Raw genomic sequence first — 24983 nt, 5'->3', positions numbered from 1 at the left:
TCTTTTCAAATCGTAGAAATATGATTAGAAATTGAACATATAGCACAATATATCGAATATGACACAAGCAGTGGTAGGGGATCAGCGCGAAAAGGGTGGGGACCAACAGGGAGGGGTGAGGTGGGGACAGCAGTATGCGGTCGCTATTCGTGCGGCGCGGATTACGTATTAGAGTTGTCTTCTGCTACGGGCAGGCCTCGTTTGTTGGTTCGTTTCGTTCCAAAGCTTTTTTTCTCAAAAAGACTAGTAACGCGGGATACTCTGGTCGGTGGACAGTTCATAAAATGCTACCGCGAAGGTAGTGGTAAGATCAATCATGATCAACATGGTTTTGGTGGAGCTGTCGTTCTAGAAGGTTGGCCGAGATCGCTGGGGAGACGAGAGACAGAAGGGAGGAGGACCAGCTCGGTCTTCGCAAGAAATGGGCAAGAAGGGTTCTAAGCGAAAAACACGATGGAGAACTCTCAGCATTGGCAGTGAGTGTTTCTTATCGATGAAATTTATTGGGAAACACACGAATGTCGTGTATGTCTAACGTTGTGCATGCTTTCGAAACCTTCGAATGCATCTCGTGGTCGCATGTTCTCAGTCTAGTCATTGATCTATTACCGGAAATAAACGTTGCTAATCACAACTCGTTTTTAGACATTTATCGTAGAACATTCCATTTGTGAATTGCTATTCTATCATCTACGTAATATCGAATGTATACACCCTGGCCATTATCCGTAATCGTGATTCTTGCATAATCTCGAGGTCATTTTTCGAAATTATAGAATAATTTTCAGAAAACATTTTTCTTGATCATGACATATCGTGTCCCGCTGTCTTTTTTGTCCGGCAACAAAAAAAAAAATGCGTTCCCGTTATGATAAACAAGGGCACGGGACAATTGTCGCGTAGTCAAACGAGGTTACAAATAGTTCATTTTATTCGGTGACAGTGCGCGATATTACCAGCGAATTTTGCCATTCTGTCCGGGACCGTTTCCCAGCCAGTCATCGATCCGTGCATCCTCCATGACTTTCCTTCTTCGTAGAAATGTGTCTAGCTAAAGCAAGTGTTCTACACGCAAGTTTACGGTACGTTACGCGATGCTATTTTCTCGTATTAGAGCCTGTTTTTCTCGATTGTCGAAGTATCTTCGTCGTCGATAACCCGTTTTAATACGCTGCTTCCATCTATACCCAACTCTGTAATATATTCAGTGTAAACTCTAGTGCAAAAACTATAAGTATTGCCATCCGTGTACCGCGTGTTCTTTTATAACCTCTGTTTTGAATTATTTTTCATAGGAGACTTTTGTGTTTGTCGTTGCAATGTTTCAAATCTTAAAGCGAAATGCGTTTTGTTTTTGAAAGATTTAGCCCGCGAGAGTTATTATATTCTAAATCTTGAGATATTAAAAGTTTCAAAGTTAATAAATGATAGATATCCCGGCAAAACTAAAGAAATTACAAACAACGTAAAGAAACGTATTATGAAGGATTTGAGAAATCAGATTGATTAATAGATTATATCAATAAACCATTTCAATCGCATGTCACCGAATAAGAAACGGGATATAAAGATGGTGGTATCCGGTATTGTGAGTAGATATATATATATATAGAATTTTATTAAAAGATAAAAAAGAATTGTATTTTTTATTTCTTTTTTATACAAATAAATTTTTTATAATCAATAAATACAATGACCTACATATTAAAAAAAATAAAAAAAAAGATCTATCATTGTTGGAATTCATTTTTATGTATTGAAACATGTGTTTGTAATTAATTCTTTCGTAAATTATACATTATTCTTGGTTTGATAATCGAGCTTAATAATCGAATAACACTAGTTTATTTTCTTGATAATCTAGTTTATATTAAAGTATATTTATTTTGATATTTAATTTCATCCATAGTCGAATGATAAAAATATGTAAGCATGCTAGGTTAGAATGATAATAAACTCTTAGCAATAATCAAGTGTATTTTTTTTTAATATTTTTGTAGAATTTATATTTATTATTTATTAATTTTCTTTATTTTTTTTTTTTTAAATATCTTGCTTGTACATCACATTTCATTTATCAGTCCAGTTCATGTTATCTGCGTCCGATAAGGTTATGAGGGTTTATAGTTGACTGTTATATATTTCCGTATACTATTAGGTAAGATATTTTCTTCTATATTTATTTTTTTGCATTTTATTTTGCATTTTTCAATAAAAAATTACATTATTTTTATTCTTATTTTATTTTTTTCCTTTATATTGATGACGTTCCTAAAATGATTTTTTGCGATTTGCAAATTATATATCATAGATTATATATTATAATAGGTTACATAAATATATATATATATATAAATATAAATTTTATAATATTCTTTTTAAATTTCTAATTTCATATTTTTGATATTATATATTATGTATTTATCTTTTTATTTCATATTTAATATTATAAATAGATAATTCATAATCATTAATATAAAAGAATCCAGATTAGGTAATCGATGTTTACGAAAATATAAATATAGGTGGAGCACAGTTCGCAACCTAGATCGCATGTCAAATTTATGCAGTCATCTAATATTTATGTAGTTTCTTAAATGCAATCTTGAAAACGTGGCTATATGTAATGGGTATTTCGCTCGATTTCAATGTGTGCATTAGTTTAATAAAAAAAGATAATTTTTGTATATTTTTGTGTTTTTTGTGAATAAAAAGAAGCAAATCGAATATATCTTTTCTGTATTTTCGTCAATCATAATTTATTTTTGAAATTGCGTAATAGATTTTTTATGTGTGTAGCTAAAAAAAAGGTAGTATCTGTATGAAATATACAAAAAAAAATTTTTATACTTTAAATATATCAATAGTTTCTATTTTATTTTATTTAAGATTTTAATTATACTTTATTTGTTTTGGTTAAAATATTATCAATTGTTTTTTTTGTGTGTGTCGTTATTAAACTGATGCAATTTTATATACAAGTTTAAAATATTTGACGCATGCGCGTTTTATCGCTACAAAAGACGTTAAAAAATACGTGAAATGATTGAAAAATTAATATTATTTTTTTTATTCGTGTTTTCCTTTTATAACTTTATAAAATATATGTGATTGACCATAAGAAAATTGTAGAAGTGTCTGAAAAGAATTTCGTATAGAATTCCGTTCCATTTTTCTTAAAGGTTAAGGTATATCGTAGAAAATATTTTTTTTCGAAAGTTGTGAATTGCGTAATTTATATGATATTTCGATATTTAGTAGTTCATGAATAATTCAATAATTATCATTATTGGATATGAAAGGAAATTAAAATTTTGTATTATTTTTTATCATTAATCATTAACTAAATAAAAAATAAATAATTTAAATTACATATTTATACTATAATATATACGTATAATCTATTAGTTTAGAAGTTTAAAAAGAATTTACAAAATTTATTGAAATTTATTATTATGTTATTTTAAGTACTTTTTGTTATTTATAATATATATTACATAATAAATTTTATTAATAACTGATTCAAAAGAATATTATAGCATTAGAATTAATATTATAATATTGACTTATTATTAACATACTATGTACAAAATGTAATACGTATATATAGTACTTATTTGTAATACTTATGTATATATGTACATAATACTTGGAGAAAAAGATTAACACTCATTTTGTAATAGAATTCTTTAGTAAATTAATGCTATAATGCTAATGTTAATGTTTTTTTATATCAATATTAGGATAGCTAGATAATCAAAATTCAAATATTTCATAAAATATTTTAAATTTCATAATAAATCATATTGTTTTTTTTTTAAAGTAAAATATCGTTAATTGCAATTAATAGAAATTAACTTTTTCAAATTTATTTTCATAACAAAATATAAAGAAAAATTATTTTAATATATTTTATTATTACTACTTTTTTTTTATTGATTCGCTTGAAATAATAACTTGGATAATTGTAGTTAAAATATAATTACACTTTAGAAAAGTTGGAAGATTATTTATTTTTTTCATAAATTGATTGAATCATTTATTATTATTTTTTTCTTTTAACAAAAAAAAACGATTTATCTCAATTGTATGAATCATTCCTTATGATTTATGCTTATAACGTGTATCTAATGTATATATATGTATATATATGTATGTATGTATGTATATATATATATATATATATATTATACTTAAACTTGTGCAATATTGCAATTTTTTTTCTTCTGTTTCCTCAGACAAAATAAAATGAAACGAATGATTTTATAGGATAACTTTCTTCTCTAGAATTGTTATTCCTGAATAAAAGAATAAAATTCTTTTTATATAATTGATATAATATTCTGCTTAATACAAATATATTTATTTTAAATTTCAAGGATCGATCAATTATAATTTTTAATAAACTCACGACAAATCTCAAAATATAGAAGTATTAGAAAATAGTGTTTTAGAAAATAAAGTTTCAAATACAACTATTGTTTAACGATTATTATTAGATACTTTTTTAAAGATATTTTTTTTTTTTTAAATTATTCTGAAAAACTCTAAGGAATATTTTGAGGGATAATTTGAAACTCGTATAAAAAGAAATCTACATATCTTTACAATTCCCTAAGATCATAATTTCACAAATTTTAATGCATATTCCGTAAGAATGCGCCTTCCTCTTTTAATTTGTATATTTTTATTTTATTTTTTTTAAATTAATATCTCTTATCAAGAATCCTATTTCTCTTGATTCGCCATTTCAGTCTTCATTTCAATTAATCTTCATGGGCGCGGCTAAATTAATCGTACAACTACTCTTTTAAAGAAATAAAAGTTTCACGTATAAATCGAATAAATATATAAAACAAATTGTTTTTCATAATAAAAAATAAATAAAATTTATAAATACCATGGAAAATGTATTGTATTTTTTTTTTTTGCTCTCTAGTCGTGTTCTTAAATGGATTTTTTATTCATTTCCGATGGTCGATTGGGGCGAGACCGTTTCGTATCCCCATTCGTACAAAATTGTGTACTAGCCAAGAATCCACAACCCTTGACATTCACTTTTTCACTCTAGGATACATTCTTTGGGGGGGTCAAAGATCCACGGAGACGAGAGAAAGGGAGAGAGGAGAGGGAGAGGGAGAGGGGGGTGAATCAATAGGTAGCCGTTGCGCCTTGATCGTTGTCCTGCTCGAACTTACGAATGAATGCTGTTATGAAAAAGCTAGGAATGTTTGCTTACTTACAAACTATTTTATTTCGTCCTCTACGAATAGTAGAGAAATAATGGAATCATTTCTGCGGAAAATCCAAACTTTAAATCGATTTTTATGACTATGTTTTCGCAAAGAGAGTTAGATTTTTTTGAAATTGCAGATGATTATTAGAGACAGATCGGTAAATAAAGATATCAAATTAGTATAGAAAAAGTATGTGAACATTTTAAATAACCTATTATAACTCGTATCAATTTACTTTGATGTAATCCGAGTTCGATAAATTATTCAGAGTTAAATAAAATATGCAACGTGTATCGAAAAAAACATATTCATATAAAATTTAGTTTTTTTGTTTAATAACAAACAATCATATTATATATGTATTGTATATAAATTTTTCGTTCTATATTAGCTAACCCCTATGAGTGGACGCAATTATTGACTCGTACTACTAGGTGCAGAGATTATCTTTTCTTATCCTATTTATATTCATATTCTATAAATTAAAAACAGCAATGTTACCATTATATATTAAATGAAATGTTGCATGTTTTTAGATTGTAATTAGATTTTTTTAGTGAAGTAGATTAAAAATTTATAGAATTTTATATCTTTGTAACCATAATAAAAACAGAATAATTTTTTTTTACTTTATCATTAATGTTTTATCATATATAATATTTAATTTTAAAAATATTTGTTTAAAATAATCATTAAAAATTATATTTTTATTTACATTTATATTTGTTTCATATTTATTTTATAATATATTTTTATTTCATTTTATATGAATTTCCTTCCATCTTATACTTTATAATAATTTGAATATTATTTATTTTCGTTATAAAATTGTGTATTTTTTGTGGATTTCAATTATTTTCGAATATTTAACATTTAAATTAGGATATTATTATTATGAGATAGTTATTTATTTATTTTTTAAAAAGTAATCATAATAAAAATTAAAGTTTTTATACTATCAAATAGTATTGAAAAATTTTGACATACTTAAGAAATATCGACATTCGTAAATCATTTAGTACAAAGTTACATAGAATTGAAAGTATCTTCTTCTTTGTAATCGCGTGTATCATTTAAATCATTGATTAATGAGACAAAGAAATAACATAGGAATGTACATTTAAAAATAATCACACTTTCCAAGATTGTAACACACAAATGGTCTTTGTCAATCAGTTATAAAGTTTCAGTATACGTATGCAGAGCGTATAAAGAGATGCTAAGTATAACATTGACAAAATAGCAGGAATGAGGATGAATATGCGTGAACATACGTGCCTTGAAAGTTGGGCCACGTTGTTTATTACGTAACAGGCCGAGTCTCGCACCTTAATATCGATTCTCGAATAACTAACATGACGTGCAGAGCACAGCAACCAAGTTTCTTCCGGAGAAATTAACCACGTTTCTTCTTTTAATGGATAACAATAGTTGAATAGTTGAATAATAGAATGTTTATAAAATATTAAATATATATATATATATTATAAGATCCGAGTAAATTTTGCAAATTTTATAGAAATATTGGAGAAAATCATTGTTGATTTCGTTCTATAAATTATAATTAGATTAGATTAGCTTAAGATGAGGAGTTTTTAAATTCTGATCTAAAATTTAAATAGCGATTAATAAGTGAAATCAATATTCTATATAAAATTTTAAATAATTCGTAAATATTGTAAATGAATATCTACATGTAATTGTTAATAGAATCGATAGAATTCTCGTATTACTATTTAAATATTTTGTAGATCTGATATTCTAATTATAATATTAAATGTATCTGTTTTCAATATCAAATATTCAATATCACGATAATTGATAATATTATTAATTGATAGAAGAATATTTGAAAAAATTACATAAGAATTACATAAGAATTACATATCACGTTCATATATCTTTAAATATCGGTGTTCCATATTCCGAAACGGTTTAGAGTATCGGTATTTCATATTTGACCATTGTACCTAACCTAAACATATATCTTTTAAACTGCTAATATTTCAATCAATCCGAATACCAGTATTCAAAGCATAAACTGTACGATTAGCCACCGTGAAATATCAAACCGCATTCACCGTAATCGCAATTCAATTATTCAAATTTATTCCTCACACAATAAATTTCCCATTTTAAAAAGCGAAATGTTTTCTAAAAATCAATACGCGTAACGCTTCACGTAATTCTCACGTAATCTTACAAGTAATCGCCCAACGTAACGCTTACACACGTAATCGTTGCTCTCACGACTATAAATATTATTTTTTATTTGTCCGAAAATTGCGGGTGGAAAAATTCTTCTAGATATCCGGAATTCCACGTTGGAACAAAGAGGAAAAAAAGGCGAAACTTTACATCGGTTACGACTACTGAACGTCTGAACGTCATAGCACACGTGTTGCAGATCGTAGACCTTCTCGACGTTGTATTACGTAATCGAGCTCGGAGGCCGCAGGAAATAAAGTGCGGGTTTGCGTGCGTTACGTATGACGATTCGTCGAGAAGTGTGCGTAACGTGTGCATAACCACGCATATCTCGTTTCTGTAAGCGTGGAGAAGAAAATTTTCATTAGCATCGCGACATCGATTGAATCGATTCTTTTTATCGCGAGGATTCCATGCTCGTCTCGAAACGAACTGTCTGAATGAATAAGGATTGAGAAAAATCGATTTTATGGAAGGGATGCAGAGAGTAGTGTTTCCAAGTGTAATTTTTTCAGAATGCTGAGGAAAAGAGAAGAATTTTTGATGGACGTAGTTACGTGATCTGAAAAGAGATAGGAGATAAAGAGAGAGGAGGAGGAAAGAGAAATTATTTGCGGAGGAAATAATAAAAGTGATGCTTTCGTGTGTAATCAAAATTAGAAAGTTTGCTAAATTAGTGTGTTTGGAAAATTAATATAACATTAAGTGACATTAGTAAAAAATTAAAAAGTTATTATATTGAAAATATAATATCTGTATTTTAACATTATAGGAAGAGGAAGAATTCGATTAAGAGAGAAGATGGATTGAAAGTGAATAAAATGGAAAGAATTGCATTGGAAATGAAAATTTTGATTTATCTGATTTATCACAATTTGAAAATTTTAAACAATTTTTTTTTTTAGAAAGAACTTATATTTGTAAGTCATAATTTTTGAATAGTTTTGAAAGTAAAATAAAGAGATAAAATGAGAAACAATTTTTCAAGGAGAAATCAAAATTATAAGGTACGATGGAAAATTTGTCGAATTTGTCACGTTCTATGATCACATACGCAATAGCTCGGTAATTAGTGTAAATAATAATTAATTTTCTATTTTGTTTGCTTTCCTATTTTTACGACTTATTTTTTAAAACTGTGAATTATTGCAAAACATCTCGTTAACCTTTATTCAGAGATGTTACTTTGTTACGTTAAATTAATGCAATAATTTTTAAATAAAAAAGACAACCTCCTTCCATAATATTAAGATCATCTTATAAAACGAATTTTTTTTTCTTGCATTGCATCATTTATCCGTTCTTCTAACTATTTTTTCTAATTGAAATCGGAGAACAGAAATACTTGTTCCAATTATACGAATTAATTTGAATAATTTGAATAATTTTACGTTATTTTCATGAGAAAAGAATTAACGAAAGTGCTATTACAAAATTTATAAAAAAAATAACATTTATAATTATTCTTTGCTTCGATTCAATTGTTTATAAATACTCATTTATTCATCTATTCATTATTCGTTTACTTGAACAACTAATATTTCAAAACTCATTTTTATCGTATAACATTCTTTTTGAAATAAGGTTTAAAGATCATTTTTTTTTTTTATTTTTCATTACTCGAACGTTGTTTGCTTTGAAATTCAATATTCAATTATTTCAACATTCGTCGCTTAAACGCTTCTTTTTTTTTTTTTCACTTCGACATTTGCTGTTTTTAATATGCTCGTTGCATCAACCATACTCGTGGCGTGGCCGTGATTTACTCCTCTAAATCTTATGTAAAAATATTTGGCCACACGTGGCAACTGCACCTGTCGAAGAAAATTAGGTCGCAACCTTAAACCCTTATTTAAACCGATATCTTGCCATCGCGAAGAAAAGAAACGAGAGAAGACATCTGCTTAGAAGCTCATCGATATAGAATACTTTTATACTTGTTATTACATCTTATTCGGAAATCGGCCAATTTAATAGGCATTCGACAATTATTTCTCATGATTCATAATGAGATGGTTTTAATTAATATCGTTTAAATTCTTTTTCCCTCATTTTAAATCTGATTCTATTAAAATATCTTGTCACGTATTCCAGGAATTTTTCATGAAAATTTATCATTGTTCCTGGAAATATCTATCATAACAATCTACCTAATCATTATTTTCATATCGAATTAATAATTAAAATATATTATTATAACTATAATAAACACTTCTTCATAAGATAGTACATAAATCTACACGCGATAGAAACACGATAAGAATTTACTTTCCTCTCCTAAAATTGTAATTAAGAAAAGCAATTTTAGTAAAAATTATTCCAATTATTTCTCCATTCGTTTCTTCAAATATAAATTTATACAGAGATTATTTTTTCTGATCGAAAAGAGAAAAAAAAAAAAAATTCGAACGTTAAAAGGCAAAGGTAGAAACAAAGTATCGGACGGAAGAAGCGTGATATTCGCAACATGTCGCGCGCAGGAATAGGAAAGGTTAAAATCGCGATACACGTGAGTATGCGCTCGTTGGGGGTCACCATGAGGCGTCCCTCGTTGGTCGAAAACTGCGCGCGGAACGAGCCGTCTCGAGTTCAGGTTATGAATAGCACGTGAGTGACCACGAGGGCCTCGTCACATGCTCGACCATTCCGCTTTCGAATCATTCGGCCGTCACGAGACGTTTATACTTAACTTTGAGCGACACGCGAACGGGGAATCCCGCGCGAGGAATGCGAATTCTGCCTTTTTTCTCCCATCCTCACCCTTCATTTCCCGATTAAATTCTCCCCGTCGACACTGTAATGCAATTATATATATTTTTCATTATAGAGAATGGAAAAAATGTAAGATTTTTTATAATAGAAGTTTATTTGAGAAATTGTAAAATGTTTTGGGAATAAGTCTGGGAAAGAAGGAAGAGTGTTTATTATTTTATTCAATTTTTCTTTTTATATAGCTGTTATTCAACTTAAAATAATATTTCTTTTATTTTACGCAATTAAAAAAGTTGCGGTGAAAAATATTGTATAAGAGGATATGGAGGAAGGAATTTACAGTGTCGTGTAAATTTTATTATTTCTTTGCTATAAACTTTTAACTGAATAAAATAGAAAGATTTTCCTGTAACGGATTTCCATATAGCGTTTATTATTGTATCTATTTTTTAGAAAAAAATTATTGATCTTCTTTGACGGAAATTTATATCTTCTACGTTTCTCCGTATAACTCGGTGATGTATATGATATCTCGTGTATGAAAATTGTATTATTTTCTAGTTATAATGGATTAAAAAAGGAACGAATATATTCTAACGCAACGTATAGTAAAGTGAATTATTTGATGCTTTTCGCTGGTGATATACGAAGTAGGAATTTTTTTTATAACTTGATAAAATTTTATTGATACTAACTCTACATTAATTACATATACTTTTATTGTACACAATATTCATATTGAATATAATTTTAACTTTAATATTTTGGAATAAATAAGTTTCACACGTACGATGCTTCTCCAATGAGAGGAATATTTAGTTCGAAAATTAAATATTCGAAAGAATATATCAAGAATTTTAATATTTGTAATTAAAATTTATATCATTTGTTTCATAAAACATCTCTCGGTTACTCGAATGTAGGCTAAGGTTCTGTTTTCATGAAATTTCGTTAACTACTCTTGCTATAATATCGTTCCGTTCATTATTACTGTATTAAGAAAGTTTATTGGCATGCATAGCCGGCCGAAGGTTTTTGTTTTGCAACGTTTTAATGATTTCTAAATGTAATTAAGCATCAAAGCAAACCTATAATTATTAATGGCAAAAATTATTTCGCATTTGAGAGGTCCGTAAATACCTTTGTACACCTGTCATTTATCCATTTCCTATTTTCATTTCCATCTTAATTGAATATTGTATTGTCGCTTTATTATCTCGTATACACGAAACCGTTTTCTCCACCTTGCCCCGAAAGGTTAAAGAACTTTTGACGATTTGCCAAATGCAGTACCGTTGAAGTTGCCGTTTTTCTCGCCGCTACACTTTTGCGCTTTTCTTCTTTGCATTGCTCCACGGTCTAATTTCAATTTAGAGATTGCTCCTCCATCCCACGTTCACACTTTCATCGTTGCACGGATTTTTATTATTATTCGAATTTTTTTCTATAATTTCGAATTTCACATTTATTGTTTGTTTTAAAAATAAAGAGTTAGACTTGTAATTTAATATATATATACAATGTAATGTATTTACAAAATATTTTAAAATGTTAATAATATATCGAGCATTTTAAGTCAGAATATTGTTGGTGCTTCGACAATCAATATTGTGCTATCTTATTATTATGAATATTCTAGATATATTAATATTAATATCCAATGTCAAATATAAATTCTAAATAAATTTATCACGAATAATAATTGCTCGAAATATTTTACGTGTCTCAATATTTTCAGATATTAAATATTTCAACTACGCTATAGTTTGGACTTATTTGATCCAGTATCTTTGTGATATTTTCATCGCGTTTCGTTACATTTAAAACTTCCTAAACAAAGGATTTTATTTCCGGTATGCGATTTCTTGGAAACGTTATGTAAACGCGAAAGTGATTCACGGAAGAATCGTCTGCGAAATTCATAACAACCGCATTTTTATTTTGTCTTTATCTACACCGCTTATGACGCTTGCTTATCCTCGCTCGTAATTCATTTGATTTGATTTTCTTTTTTTTTTTTTTTTTCTCTCTTTTTCTTTTTCTCTTTTTCGCTCCACACTTGTTATATTTAACACTTCCATAACATGTGTAATGTGACTGTACTATTGTCAAAACAATTATCATTAATTATCGTACAATTATCGTCAAAACAAGTTGTACGACGAAAACAATATTTAGTCGAAGTGAAATTTCACGCTTCATAGCTTTTAAGGATTAAGATTTCAAAACGAAATCTTCTAAATATATTATTATTTATTATTATCCTCGTATGCCCTCGTTCCATACACAACATTTATGAATTATATTCATTGTACTTATAACATTAATATTATTTCTAATTCTTAATTGTAATATAAATCGTTTTTGATCATTATTTTTAGCCCATATATGATAAAAATAGTATTATTAATATATTATGTATTCGTTAACATTAATGAGTCGATAAAATATTTCATTGACAAATACATTAGAATGTAAATTCGTTTGAAAGATAGAGTTATTCTTTCTTTAAAATTAATTTTTTCAACTCGAATACTTGAGAAATGAAAATTACTATTGAATGTCAATAGAATAAAATGGAATAGAAATTTTTTAATCTATTTGTATAGAGAACATTAGTAAAAAAAAAAAAGGATAGGAATAGCAAATCGATATTTTTTTTTTTTTTATTGATATTTTGATACATCGATGTGTTTTTGATTGAATTGAATTTCACGTCTATTAAGTCATCTCAAATCCATTGTTGATTAATTTAATTCAATACTCGATACGACGATTAACAAAAAATATTATTAGAAATGTAGATCGTAAGATTGTCGTTGAGTTAAAAAAAGATTGTTTTTATGACATGTCGAACAATAATAGTTCATTAAATGGCCATGGATCAGGGCCATTTATTTTTATAAATCTTACCATAAGAAAGACAAAGAACGATGCTATTATTATTTCTGTTTATCTTACGAAATTAAAATATTTCATAAATTTATAATTTTTTTAATAATTTCTATAATAACAATCGATTAATACGTTAAAAAATAAATACACAATTATAAGAATAAAAGGAATAAATAATTGAAAAATTAATAATACCAATAATTTACGAATTATTCGAAACGATCTCGTTTCTTCGTGACTCATTCTCTAAATCTCAATCTCATGCTAATAAGATACATATATTGCACCCAGTTTCTAATACAAAGTTCCACAAACATGACTAATGAAATAAGTCAAGAATTAATTACAAAACCATTACACTGTACTTTACTTTATTTCATCAATATAGCAAAAATATCATTTCCACGATAATTTGTTGTGGTGGGCAAAACAAACGCACTGTTACCGAATCGACATTCCTCTCCTGATCCTTCACCTTCTCAATTTCTCTATCGTACAATCAACAAAATAATTATTCAATGATCGAACAGCCGAGGTATCATTAACCAAACAATCACGCGGCGGGATTAGTTGGCAATGCCCGTTGTTTCTCCCATATCTGCCAACGGAACGTTTAATCCATTGAGTTCATTGAGCACAAGTTTAGCAACACTTGTTCAAATATTTCGATGCTTCGGTGCCGCCACGACTCGAAAATAGACTCAATGATTTTCTGGCCGCAAGAAACCTCTCTGTTTGTCCCGTTCGAATTCCAATTCCCGATTCCTGTGTCGGGGGCTGGATGGATTTATAGGCGGCTGTCTAGGTGAATGGGCTCGTTAACAACTGTATCAACTAGGGGGAAAAAAAAAAAAAGAAAGAAAGGAAAGAAAAGAGAGGGACTAATTAGTCACGGTTGCACGAGCAATCTGGTTCAATCCATCTGCCAATCCATCGAGATGATCGTTTAATTACGTAAAAATGCCGGGAATCTTGTATTTATTCGAAATGGTTTTTTGGAATTTGAAACAACTATCTTCTGACGAGGATAACCGTGTATCTGAATTTTGTATTGCTCATTGCAGCGACGATTAGACCAGATTTTCCGCTCAAAATACGGGAATTAGGTTAATGCTTATAAATACCAATACATTTGCTCTTCTTTTAAATTGTTAGAAATAGTGCCATTCACGTTTCATTCGACCTTTAATGCGAAACTTTCGATTGAAGATTATCTTTACTCCAATGCAACTTTTTTTTTTTTTCTTTAAATTTGTACTTCATTCATGTTCGTCTAAACGAATTTTTTCCAATGTAATATTTTATTTATTAGTGTAATACTACGTAGTATTATAATTGTATCAATTATTTAAAAAAAAATGAACAAAAAGTTCGACGTATATTTAATGAGATTTATAATAGAAAATATTAGAATCTGATTATTTTCTATTATATGTGTAAATAAAATATTTATTTGGTTTTTTCGTGAGTTTAAATTTGAAGAAAATATTGTAAAAATTGTAAAATGTAAATAAAATATTTATTTGGTTTTTTTGTAAGTTTAAATTTGAAGAAAATTTTAAATTATTATAAAAATTGTTTGAAATTCAAATTTAACAAATAGAAATATTCTATGTTTCATTTTGATGATGTATTGATGCAAAGAATAGATAATTATCAAGGAATTAATTAGTTTTGCATTTTTATTACATTGATAATAATAATTCATAGACAGATATATAAGATATATAAATAATTAATTAAGGTACAAAAAGATTTTGCAAAGATTGTATAACAACTTGGTGAATTAGTTAATCCAATTTATTTGATTATAAGATAACACAGCAAGTTTTGGCCAAGAATCTAGAAGAACTCAATCAACTTATTGTTCTTTAAAATTAGATTTAGAAGCACTTGTCAGAAAATTGTTCACTAACATTTGAATAATTACTACTCACACTAATTGTAACTGTGAGTATGAAAAAAGATAGTGTCTACAAGATTTATTATGCATCCTATTATCTACCCAATATAATGTTTCTTCATTTTTAATGTTAATGTAAAAACATTGTTATAATTTTTGGCACATATTAAATTAGTACAATCTAACACGTGTTTTCAGTTTTTTCAAAGTTTGTATTTATATTTATTTCTAAAAATTTCTTTTTAAATATTTTTTGAATGTGTTTTTTATCGTTGTAATTAATTATGTTGTATTTCATAATAAAGCAACTTAAAATAAGATATCTTATCTATAAGACATCAGTTAGAAAAATATCAATATGATAAATCTTTAAATATATCTATTATTCAAATCTTAATAATAATTAATTTTATATCCAATATAAAAGTTTCTACTGAATAAAAATAAAAACTTTTCTTTATAATTTGAAGTTGGATATTATTGTTCGTGTATATGGATTTAATATTTTTATGTTATTAACTCGAGGATTAACATGATTGCGGAAATAATAAGTTCCGACAATTGTGTATGGCCATTGAAACGAACCAGACGGGGTATATCTATCGTGAATATCGCATTAATACAAATTGTATTGGCCGTTTTAAAATTTGTTACTTCACCTCCTTTTGTACAGCCATTTATAATATAAATAACGTTATTTTTTATATCCAATCAATCGATCGATCGCTTTGTCTTCCTCAATTTCTTGAATAATTTTTATTTATTTTCAAGCTAGGATTTACCAAACTCAATCAACAATTTTAACTTTTAATTTATTTTTTTAAAATAATATATATATGTCAATTTTAAAACATTAAAAAATACAAATAAACTATCCATTATTTGTTCTCTCATCTCTATTCAATAGATTAAGAAAAGATATTAACCAATTTATCTTGAAATATCGGAGATCCCTTTAGAAACCTAGATTATGCTATACAAAAGATATATATCCTATTCTGTCATCACATTAGTCTATAGAATTTTAATTCTGATATAATAGGAAAAGGAGGAGGAGGGGAGGAGAAGGAAGAAAAGGGGAAAAAATTCTTACAATGTAATGCGATTAAAAGATTTCGTTTCTTGGAATAACAAAAAAGAATCAACTTTCTTCTTCTCTTTAATAATATATAAACACGGTGTATACACATTGTACACAATATTCTAATTTTCGGCAAACTAAAAAAGAATTCGAAACATTTAAAAAATTTAACGTTTCATCACACACTCTACATTCGATCAAAGAAATATCCCGCATTCTCGTACAAATGTACACTTTATCATAACGTTAAGAAATTTCCAAATTTGGTCATTGGATCATCCACAATATTTCCAGTGGCGAAGGATGTCACAACAAATTTTTTTTTCACCGCCACATGCGGTGAAATGCGAGGAAATAACTGGAGGAATCGAATTTCGACCACCGTACACGTTTTCCTTGGAAGAAAAAAAAGAGAAAACAGGGGGAAATCCTTCAGCGTCGGATGTCTCCTTGTGCATCTCGTTGTTATTTGTTATTTCAGACGAAACTATCCTTCGTTTCTCACCCCAGATACACTTGTTTTTCCGAGAAAATACTCTGTTTCGGTTAGTCTAACGGCACGAAACGATAGAGATAAAAAAGTAAAATCGATCTGAAGGGAGTTTACATAATGAGAAGCTGAAGAATATTACCTTGGTGGAGTGAATAAATGAATTCTCGAGATTTATAGTTTGATTTCATTTCATTTGTATTATCGAGAATTGAGCGACTCGTTTATCGAAATTATTAGTATTTCGATTGTGGAGATATTGGTCAGATCTTCTTTATTTTAAATTCGTGACTTTGTAATAGATTGATGCAACTTTTGTCTTAAATTCGAATTGGATTATTCGAATTGGACTATTCATTTTTTCTAAGATTCATTAAGATTGAGTTTTTTATTGTATTTGTTAAAAAAGCTTTTACATTAGAAAGTATATATATATATATATATATATTTTATATTGTTTACTTTACATTGTTATTTTAGATTATGATGCAAACATTTGAAATTCTATCTTCTCTATAAATAAATAAATTTCCGGTCTTTTCTTCAAGATTTTTTTTATTTTTTCTTTAATGTTTATTCAGATAGATTCATCCTAAGATTCGTTTTACGTATCTCTAACATTTTATGTAACTTTCACTAAAACTTCATTATTCAAATTTTTTTTACGAATTATAGGAAGAGTTTAAATAATCGAGATTTCTTTTTTTTATTGTCTGGAATTTTAGTAATTTTCTCAGGTTGATAATTCAAATTCATTTTTGATCTCTTGTTTCAATCTTTTTAAATTTTTTTAAGATTTGGATAGGACTTAAAATTTATTATACAAACCACATATAAAATTCATCGAACACAAAATCATTAAATAAATCAGATATATGGAAATATTATTCAGTATGCATATTTTCAAAAAAATTATATCTCTTCGTTTTTATCCATAGTTTTAATATATTCACAGTACTACAATAAGTGTGATTGATATCACTAAAAAAGTGTTACTCATTGTCTTTATCAATGGCTAAACGAATTATTAATAAGCAACAATGGAAGGGGAAAAAAACTATGTAAATATTAAAAAAAAACTATGTAAATATAATATTATGCATTTAATACACCGTGTCTCTCTCTCTATAATCTAAGACATTTTTTTATTTAAACTTTCACTTTCGATAATGTTAATGAAAAATTGCATAAAAGCCAAGATGCTCATAGATTTAATCCAAAAGATGGATCTTATATTAAAATCCCGTTTCTCGATACCTGTAATTTCGATTCATTCTTCTAATTTATTAAGTGCATACACAATGATACGAGGTCATCGCTATGCACCGTTGTATGATGCGCTACGTATGAACTTAAGGAAGCCGCCAGACGAAGATATTGATTTACGTGAGCGAATGGCCTAAGCCAACTGGATTTCGTGTTTGGAAAATATCGATTAATAACGCGGAACGATCGATCAATGAGACTGATAAATTATTCGCAATAGCGCAAGGGGAACGTGAATAAGGAAATCGCGTGAAAATCATTGGAGAATTTATTTTATATACGTGAAAAAAAAATGTATTAATTATGAATAAAATGATATGTAAAATTAAGGAAGGGAATGAATGAAAGAAGATTAAATTATTATATCATAGAAAAGTGTCGTATCTTGTAATCGTGCAAATGTGAAAAAAGTATCATCAAATTTTTGCATCGAATTGAGTTTAATTAAAAAAAAAAAAAGAATCGTTTGCGACACGAGTATTCATCTATCGATGCGTTATAAATATTAAATATGGAAGAAGCAGCACGTACGTATATTTTTACATGACCCATGTTAAACGTGTTAGCATTGACTAAGTAATCAATGTTTCTTATCGACGACCGCGAGTTATATAATAATTCTTTTTACGCTTAATCATTCGTCTCAACTATAAGAAAAAATTTATCGCGTCGAAAGTTTATTTTTTTTTTTACTACTATAAAGTTATTTATAGTTTTCATTGCATATATTTTTTTATGGCCATAATATCAATTAGACCCGAGCCAACTTGATAGATTATAAATAATGAAAAGAACGCTTGTTTATCTTACCTTACTTCCTTTTAAATTGTATCAATAAATTTTATTCGTATGATAAATTTTCATTGTATCGATGTTCATAATCAAAATTTTATTAAATTATTAGAAAAGGAAAGAAAAACGATCATTATATTGGAAGGGGGTGGGGGGAAAAAAGGAAGAAAAGAATAAAGCGAGAGAAAGCATTCCTAACCTTGTCATTTTATTAAAAGAAATTACGTATCAAAAATATAATGCATTCATATATTTCGCAATTTTTCATACATATATATACTCCTAATACGTTTCATATTTAATTGTACATTAATTGCCAAATTTTTAACTATCGTATCATATTATGTATTTAATTAAAAATATTATAATTTATATTATATTATGTACATTTTACGTATCATAGTAAATAATAATTATTTAAAGATAAAAAAAGAGGTACAAAAAGATTTTTTTTTTTTTTCTAAATATATAATTCAATCATTACAAGACATTTTTAAAGAAATCTTCCTTTCTGTCAAGCATTCGAGAAACACGTCTATCTTCTTTAATTTTTCACGTGCAGGGCAATCGATCGAGTGACCGCTGCACGTCGAGATACATTATCGATTCGTTTATTTATTCTCGTAGCCCGGAAAGGCAAACCAGTTTCAATTAACTCTGTCATTTTATGATTATTAGTTGCAACGAAAGTCTGCAATGCGAATTGATCTTTCCTTAAATGGAAATTATTTTATTTCCATTTTTCAAATTCCTAGAAATTTATATCTATGGAATATATACAATTCCAAAAACATTTCAAAAAGAGAAATAAAAGAGAAGAAATTGAAATTATGTTTATATGTTTTTCAACATTACTTTTTTACAGTAGTTACTCTTTATAATTTGTTTATTCGATATATAATAATGTTCAAGTTATAATATTCATGCGTGTTCATTAATTGGAAGAATTCGTAATTTCTTATAAAGCACTTTGTTTTATTTCACAAACTTTGTTAGGTTGGATGAGGTTAGGGTTTAATGATCTTAACGAACACGATTACTTTCGGAATTAATAAACTCAATCGAGTTTTCTCCCAGCATGATTTCCAATGTAATTAAAACAAGAAAAGTTGAAATTAACATTTTGTGGAACAATTTATTGTATTGTGGAATTAATATCTCCATTTTTCATGGTAGAGAAAAGAAATAAAAATTTCATTGATCTTTTTTCAATATAAATTTTTCGTATTAAGTAACTTAATTAACAATTTATTAACAATTAAAATAAATGAATGATTTTAGAAGCAAAATTCCAATCATATTTCACTTCATATTTTTATTTCTTTTTTATTATTATTATTTTATTTTGTTTTGCTTTATTGTTTAGAAAAAATAATTGATAAATTCATAGGGAAAATTATAAAAAAAAATATAAGATTGATTAATTGATTAGTCATTCTAGGCAATGATGTAAAATCATTGATTCAAAATGATTTCGAAATAGTACAAATGGAAGAGATACCGAACGTCATTCTGTGGCTTCTTTGCACTTTCAGGGCGTCACGTGTGTAACAGTATATTTATCATTATTTTTTCATCGTGTAAATTAAAAATGCCATTAAAAAGTCATAAATTGCAAATGTTTTTATAGTTATCCCTTAATTTAATAATAATATAAATTTTATTACATTACATAAATTGTAAATTATAAAATATATATATATATATATAATTTATACTCCATGAGGATATAATGTAAATGAATTTTATAAAAATTCAATAATTTCTGATTCGTTTAAATTTTCTTTCGCAATCATTTCGTTATTGTCATTAAATTTCTCTCCTTTAAATTTTTCAAATATTCTTCCACAATTAAATTCTTCCTTTCTAAATTCATTCTTCTCTGTTGTACTACACTGTTGTCAAACTATGTTTTAGAAATGAAAATGCCGAGGTTAAATCCTCTTCTTTAAATCATATCGCCATGCCATTTGTTACGTCTCTTCGTTCAATTTCATTCATTCTCTTTCGTTCAAACAAAACAAATACAATCATCATCCCGGTTCGTGTTACCGACACAACTCTCTAGATACAAACAACAATGAGTTCAAATTTCGTCGTCCAACGTTAACTTAACCCGTGTCTAAATTCTAAATTCTTTCATAAACAAATGGGCCAACATTAATTACCAGCTATTCATCTCATCAACATTGGCCCCGTAACTCATATTGATTCACGCCTCTGTCCTCGTAGATCCGTTTACATGCTCGAGGCATGGGGGTTTATCTCATAATTTTTACCATTTGGCTCTCGGAAACCACGACGATGAATCGTTGACGGAAAAGTTGTGTGGGCCGAGCAACAAAGGGATCGACGAAGAAGACGCTCACTTGGCAAAGTGATTGATGCCGAAGGTATCACGAATTTGAATCTGGTCGTACCTTCTGGCTCAGGAGGTTGAACAAGCGGCCTATGTTTTCGACAATGTCTCTAACCGGTTCTATAATGGTCCCACGTTCCAAATCACTTATGTCTGGCTGTGTTCTATCTACGAGTCACCTTATAAGATCATCCACTGTGCAGGAACTGCACGAGCTTCTTCGATCCTTTCACAATCCGCGAATAACGTCCAGCAAGTATATCATCTTCCGACTTTTTGATTTTTTTCATTTATAAAAATATATTCTATATTGAATATATATTGAATAATATTGAACAATTTTAAAATGATCAAAACAACATCCTCGTCGAGGATAATTTTAATCTCTTCCTTTTTTATCTCTAAAAGTTTTTCTAATTTTTTTTAATAATTGTTCTCTGTAATTATTCTATTCATTTTATTCCACTTAGTTTAGTCTTCTTAATTTCTTTTTAATAATTATTCTCTACAATTTTCTACTTATTCATCTTACGTTCTTATATTAGGAAGGAATTTTTTTGCAAGTCAGTGGCATTTCATTCGTCTCGTACGTTTCCCTCTCCATTCGTTTGGTTATTGCTATGGGCCGCAACATATTTTGAATCAATTGTCATTTGGCTCTCGCGTTTGTTGAACCTGCCGCTATTTTCGTTGCATTCACTACTTACAATTTACTAATGTACTCTCCCGTGTATTTCCCTTCTCACGATTCTCCGTTTCATTCTTAAGTCTCACTTCTGTTTCGATTTCTGTTTGTCGCGCAAATAACGTATCCTCATCGAAACTTTTCACGAACATTACGCAATCTTAACTTATTAACTTGTTTACATTTGTATAAAATCATATTTATATCTCTCGTTAATAAATTTGTTAAAAATAATATTCGTTTTTATTGTATAGTAAAGAAGAAAGTATTTAAGTATTTTTTTCAACGAAGCGTTTTCTTATCGTATTTTCCATTTCATTTTCGTAATATAAAATGCTTATAATCGGTATGAAAGTAAAAGAAGTAAAAACTGTACATCGAACAACTTTTTTTTTTATAATATAATCTTGAGAGTTGGTTTTAACTTTCGATAAAAACTATTTGTAGCATTCATTCGTGTCATGCAACTGCCTTTTAACCTTGGAACGTCTACATTTTTCAATGTTTATGCAAATTGTAAAGATGAGGACTTCAATCTTCTACTACTATCTATGTTACGTAGATACAATTATTCAAAATTAATTCGTGAAAAGATGAAACGTTTTTTCTTTTTTTTTCTCATTTTTATGAGAGAAAAAAGATTTTCAGAGAAGGAAATTAATATTAAAAAATATTAAATAGAAAATATTTGATAATCTCCATTTGGATCGTGATTTTTACGATTTATCAAACTTTGAAATTATTCCGTAATGTTTGGTCTGTAAGTACTTTATCGTTAGTTTTTCTAATGATAAAGGCAATCAATAATGCTTAATGGATGTAGATAAGAGCTTAAAAGTTCGTGAAAAAAAGTAGAACAAGTTGGGTTAGAAAATTTTCGTTATAAAATTTATATCGTATTGAGAGAGAGAGAATATATTTAGAAAATTATTTCATAGAAAAATATTAATCGTATTATTCATTTTTAAATAAATCTACATATCAATTTTTTATCGATTATTTCAATAAATGGTCTGGATAAAATAAAATTTCTATTTATTACGTTTTTTGGAACGATGCAAAATGTTCTTCATCGTTGCTTAAATAAGAAAACAACTTAATCTCACACAAATCTTGCACAAAACATGCACAACTGTTCCGAGGAACAGGTGGTAAGAATTGCTGAATCTTTATTAACCGAGCTATTCGATTATTTGAACTGTCCTCTTTCAAAATATTTGGATAAAGCAAGTTCCACTTCGTAACGTAATTGCACGTAATTAAAGAGTATTCCTCTGAACAAGAAACTCAGGAGGAGAACAGTATCACTTTCCTTTTTGACAGCAATGTTATTCGTTGTCTTCGTGTCATAATTATATTTGAAATATAACCAGAGTTCGATTTTATCATTTTAATATCGTTTCATGATTGCAATTAAGAATAAAAAGAATAGAAAAATGACATTTTTTTATTCTTTCAAACGAATAATAATTTGTATATTTACGTTTCTGGCATGAGGAGAGACGTTACATAGTCTTCTTATTTGCGAATACGACGCTCTCGATCAATAAGTACGTCTATTTTTATAGTTATTGTACTGCAACTATCAGAATCAAACTCGTATCTCTCGTAGGATATATACCTCTCTCTCCAATTTTGCACAACGATATGTAACGCGATTAATCTCTTTCCTGTTCTATCGTATTTCTATCGCGTTGAGCAAATTCTGCAACTAATCGAATTAATGGAATATTATAGTCGAGAGTCGTGCAAGTTTACTAATTGCAAAACTGTCACAATTTTTGTATCATATTTTATCGTAATTGCATACCAGAGGATTGATTGTTTTTACTATCTACAATGTACAATTTCAATCATCAATGATTAAATCTAATTCTATCTAAACTGAATTCTGAAACAAAAAAAAGAAAAAAAAAAAAATAGTCAGACTTTTCTGATGATAAAATTTTATATAAATTATTCGTCTTCGTCATATTCGTTATATAAAACTTTCTTGGATACTAATTAATTAATTATTCTTCTTTATTTCCATGTATTTATTCGAAATTAGAATTCTTCGACAAAGATAACAAACTTTCCGTCCTTTCCACTCTTTTTTCTTTGACGACTTAGCTACCCTGGATCAAGTTCATCAGGGTTCATCGTCCATATCTCCTCCCCTTTCCCTACACTAAGCGAAATTACGCTCTACATAAGCGAAATTCTTTTAAATTCTCAAGCAATCTAGACTTGTAATTCGAATGTATTAAATCATACGCTTATATACTCCTCCTCCGGTTGGAATCCAATCCGTTCGTCGAATCGATAACGAGATTCCACAGGAAGGAGGATAATTCGTTAAAAACTTATGGTTTTTCCTTCGGTCGAATCGCATTTCGAACGAGGCGTTCATAACTTCAGCGTACGAGGACGCTCGAAAGTCTCGAGTTTAGGTTCTTGTGCCAGGGTTACTCGTTTACGTAACGTGCCCACGCATCGAAATGTACCGAAAGGAACGCCGTTTTATCTATATTTATCGCGCGTTATCTCTGCGTTTAACGGCACAATGTCGATCCTACCGTGTCCATCGTCGTTGGACATCGAGATGAAAGACGGTCAGATTTTATATTATTCGCCTCCCGGGTCGAACGATCAATTCGAATTTTCTCGTTTTTCACGGAAAGATACGGATCCAGTTGAGGATGTGAGATAGAATCGGAGGGATATGCTCGATGCTTCTTGGAAAAGGGATAAACGTGGTAGTTAAAGCGAAATAAATTATTCCACTCTTGACAATCTCCTCTCTAATATATTTTGCGGGATCTTGGTGTTGGAGGTGAGTTACGTGACTCGTGCGCATCGTGTGGATGCTTGGAAAATATGTATTTTGGCTCGTTGAAATTCTTTTAGGGGGATTTATGGACGAAATAATTGGGACTCTTAATAAAGATTTTCACTATCAATTATTTATTATTTAGAAGATTGATCGAATTATTTGGCATGGATATTACTAAATTAATATGTAATTAATAAAATTGTGTGAATTTATGTTATTTGAGAAAGTTAAATTTTATACGTCTCTCTTTTTCTTCTTTAAAATTTTCATAATTGATGACATAATTTTTAAAAATTTAAATTTGTGAAATATCTTGATGAATGAATGAAAAAGATATTTCTTTACTATGAGAACATTTAAATTTGTTGAAAACTTAAATGAATATATTTTCTGGATTTAAAAATTGGTCTGATGATAAATACAGGATTAATCGAGAAAAATGAAAAATCGTTCCTCAATTGCTAGAATTCCATTCAGAAACCGGTCGTTGAGAGAGAAAAAAAAGAAAGAAAAAAAGAAAAATCGCTCGATTAGCCAGCT

The 24983-nt window shown here is 28.3% G+C and overlaps 1 protein-coding gene across 2 annotated transcripts in view; it reads left to right on the top strand.

Annotated features, from left to right (window-relative positions):
• The first annotated feature begins 122 nt into the window (after window positions 1-122).
• LOC413721 overlaps window positions 123-24983 on the top strand; it is a 53746-nt gene continuing 28885 nt past the window's right edge. Inside the window, exon 1 of one of the 2 annotated variants that reach the window (XM_016913079.2) lies at window positions 123-476. In XM_016913079.2, the coding sequence (XP_016768568.1) occupies window positions 422-476 (55 nt within the window). In that variant the 5' untranslated portion in view covers window positions 123-421. The remainder of the gene's footprint in view (window positions 477-24983) is intronic. The other variant, XM_006557312.3, reaches the window with a different exon arrangement.

Source organism: Apis mellifera, linkage group LG7 (assembly GCF_003254395.2).
Source record: "Apis mellifera strain DH4 linkage group LG7, Amel_HAv3.1, whole genome shotgun sequence".
NCBI classification, from domain to species: domain Eukaryota; kingdom Metazoa; phylum Arthropoda; class Insecta; order Hymenoptera; family Apidae; genus Apis; species Apis mellifera.
This window is presented reverse-complemented; position numbering and strand designations above follow the sequence as displayed.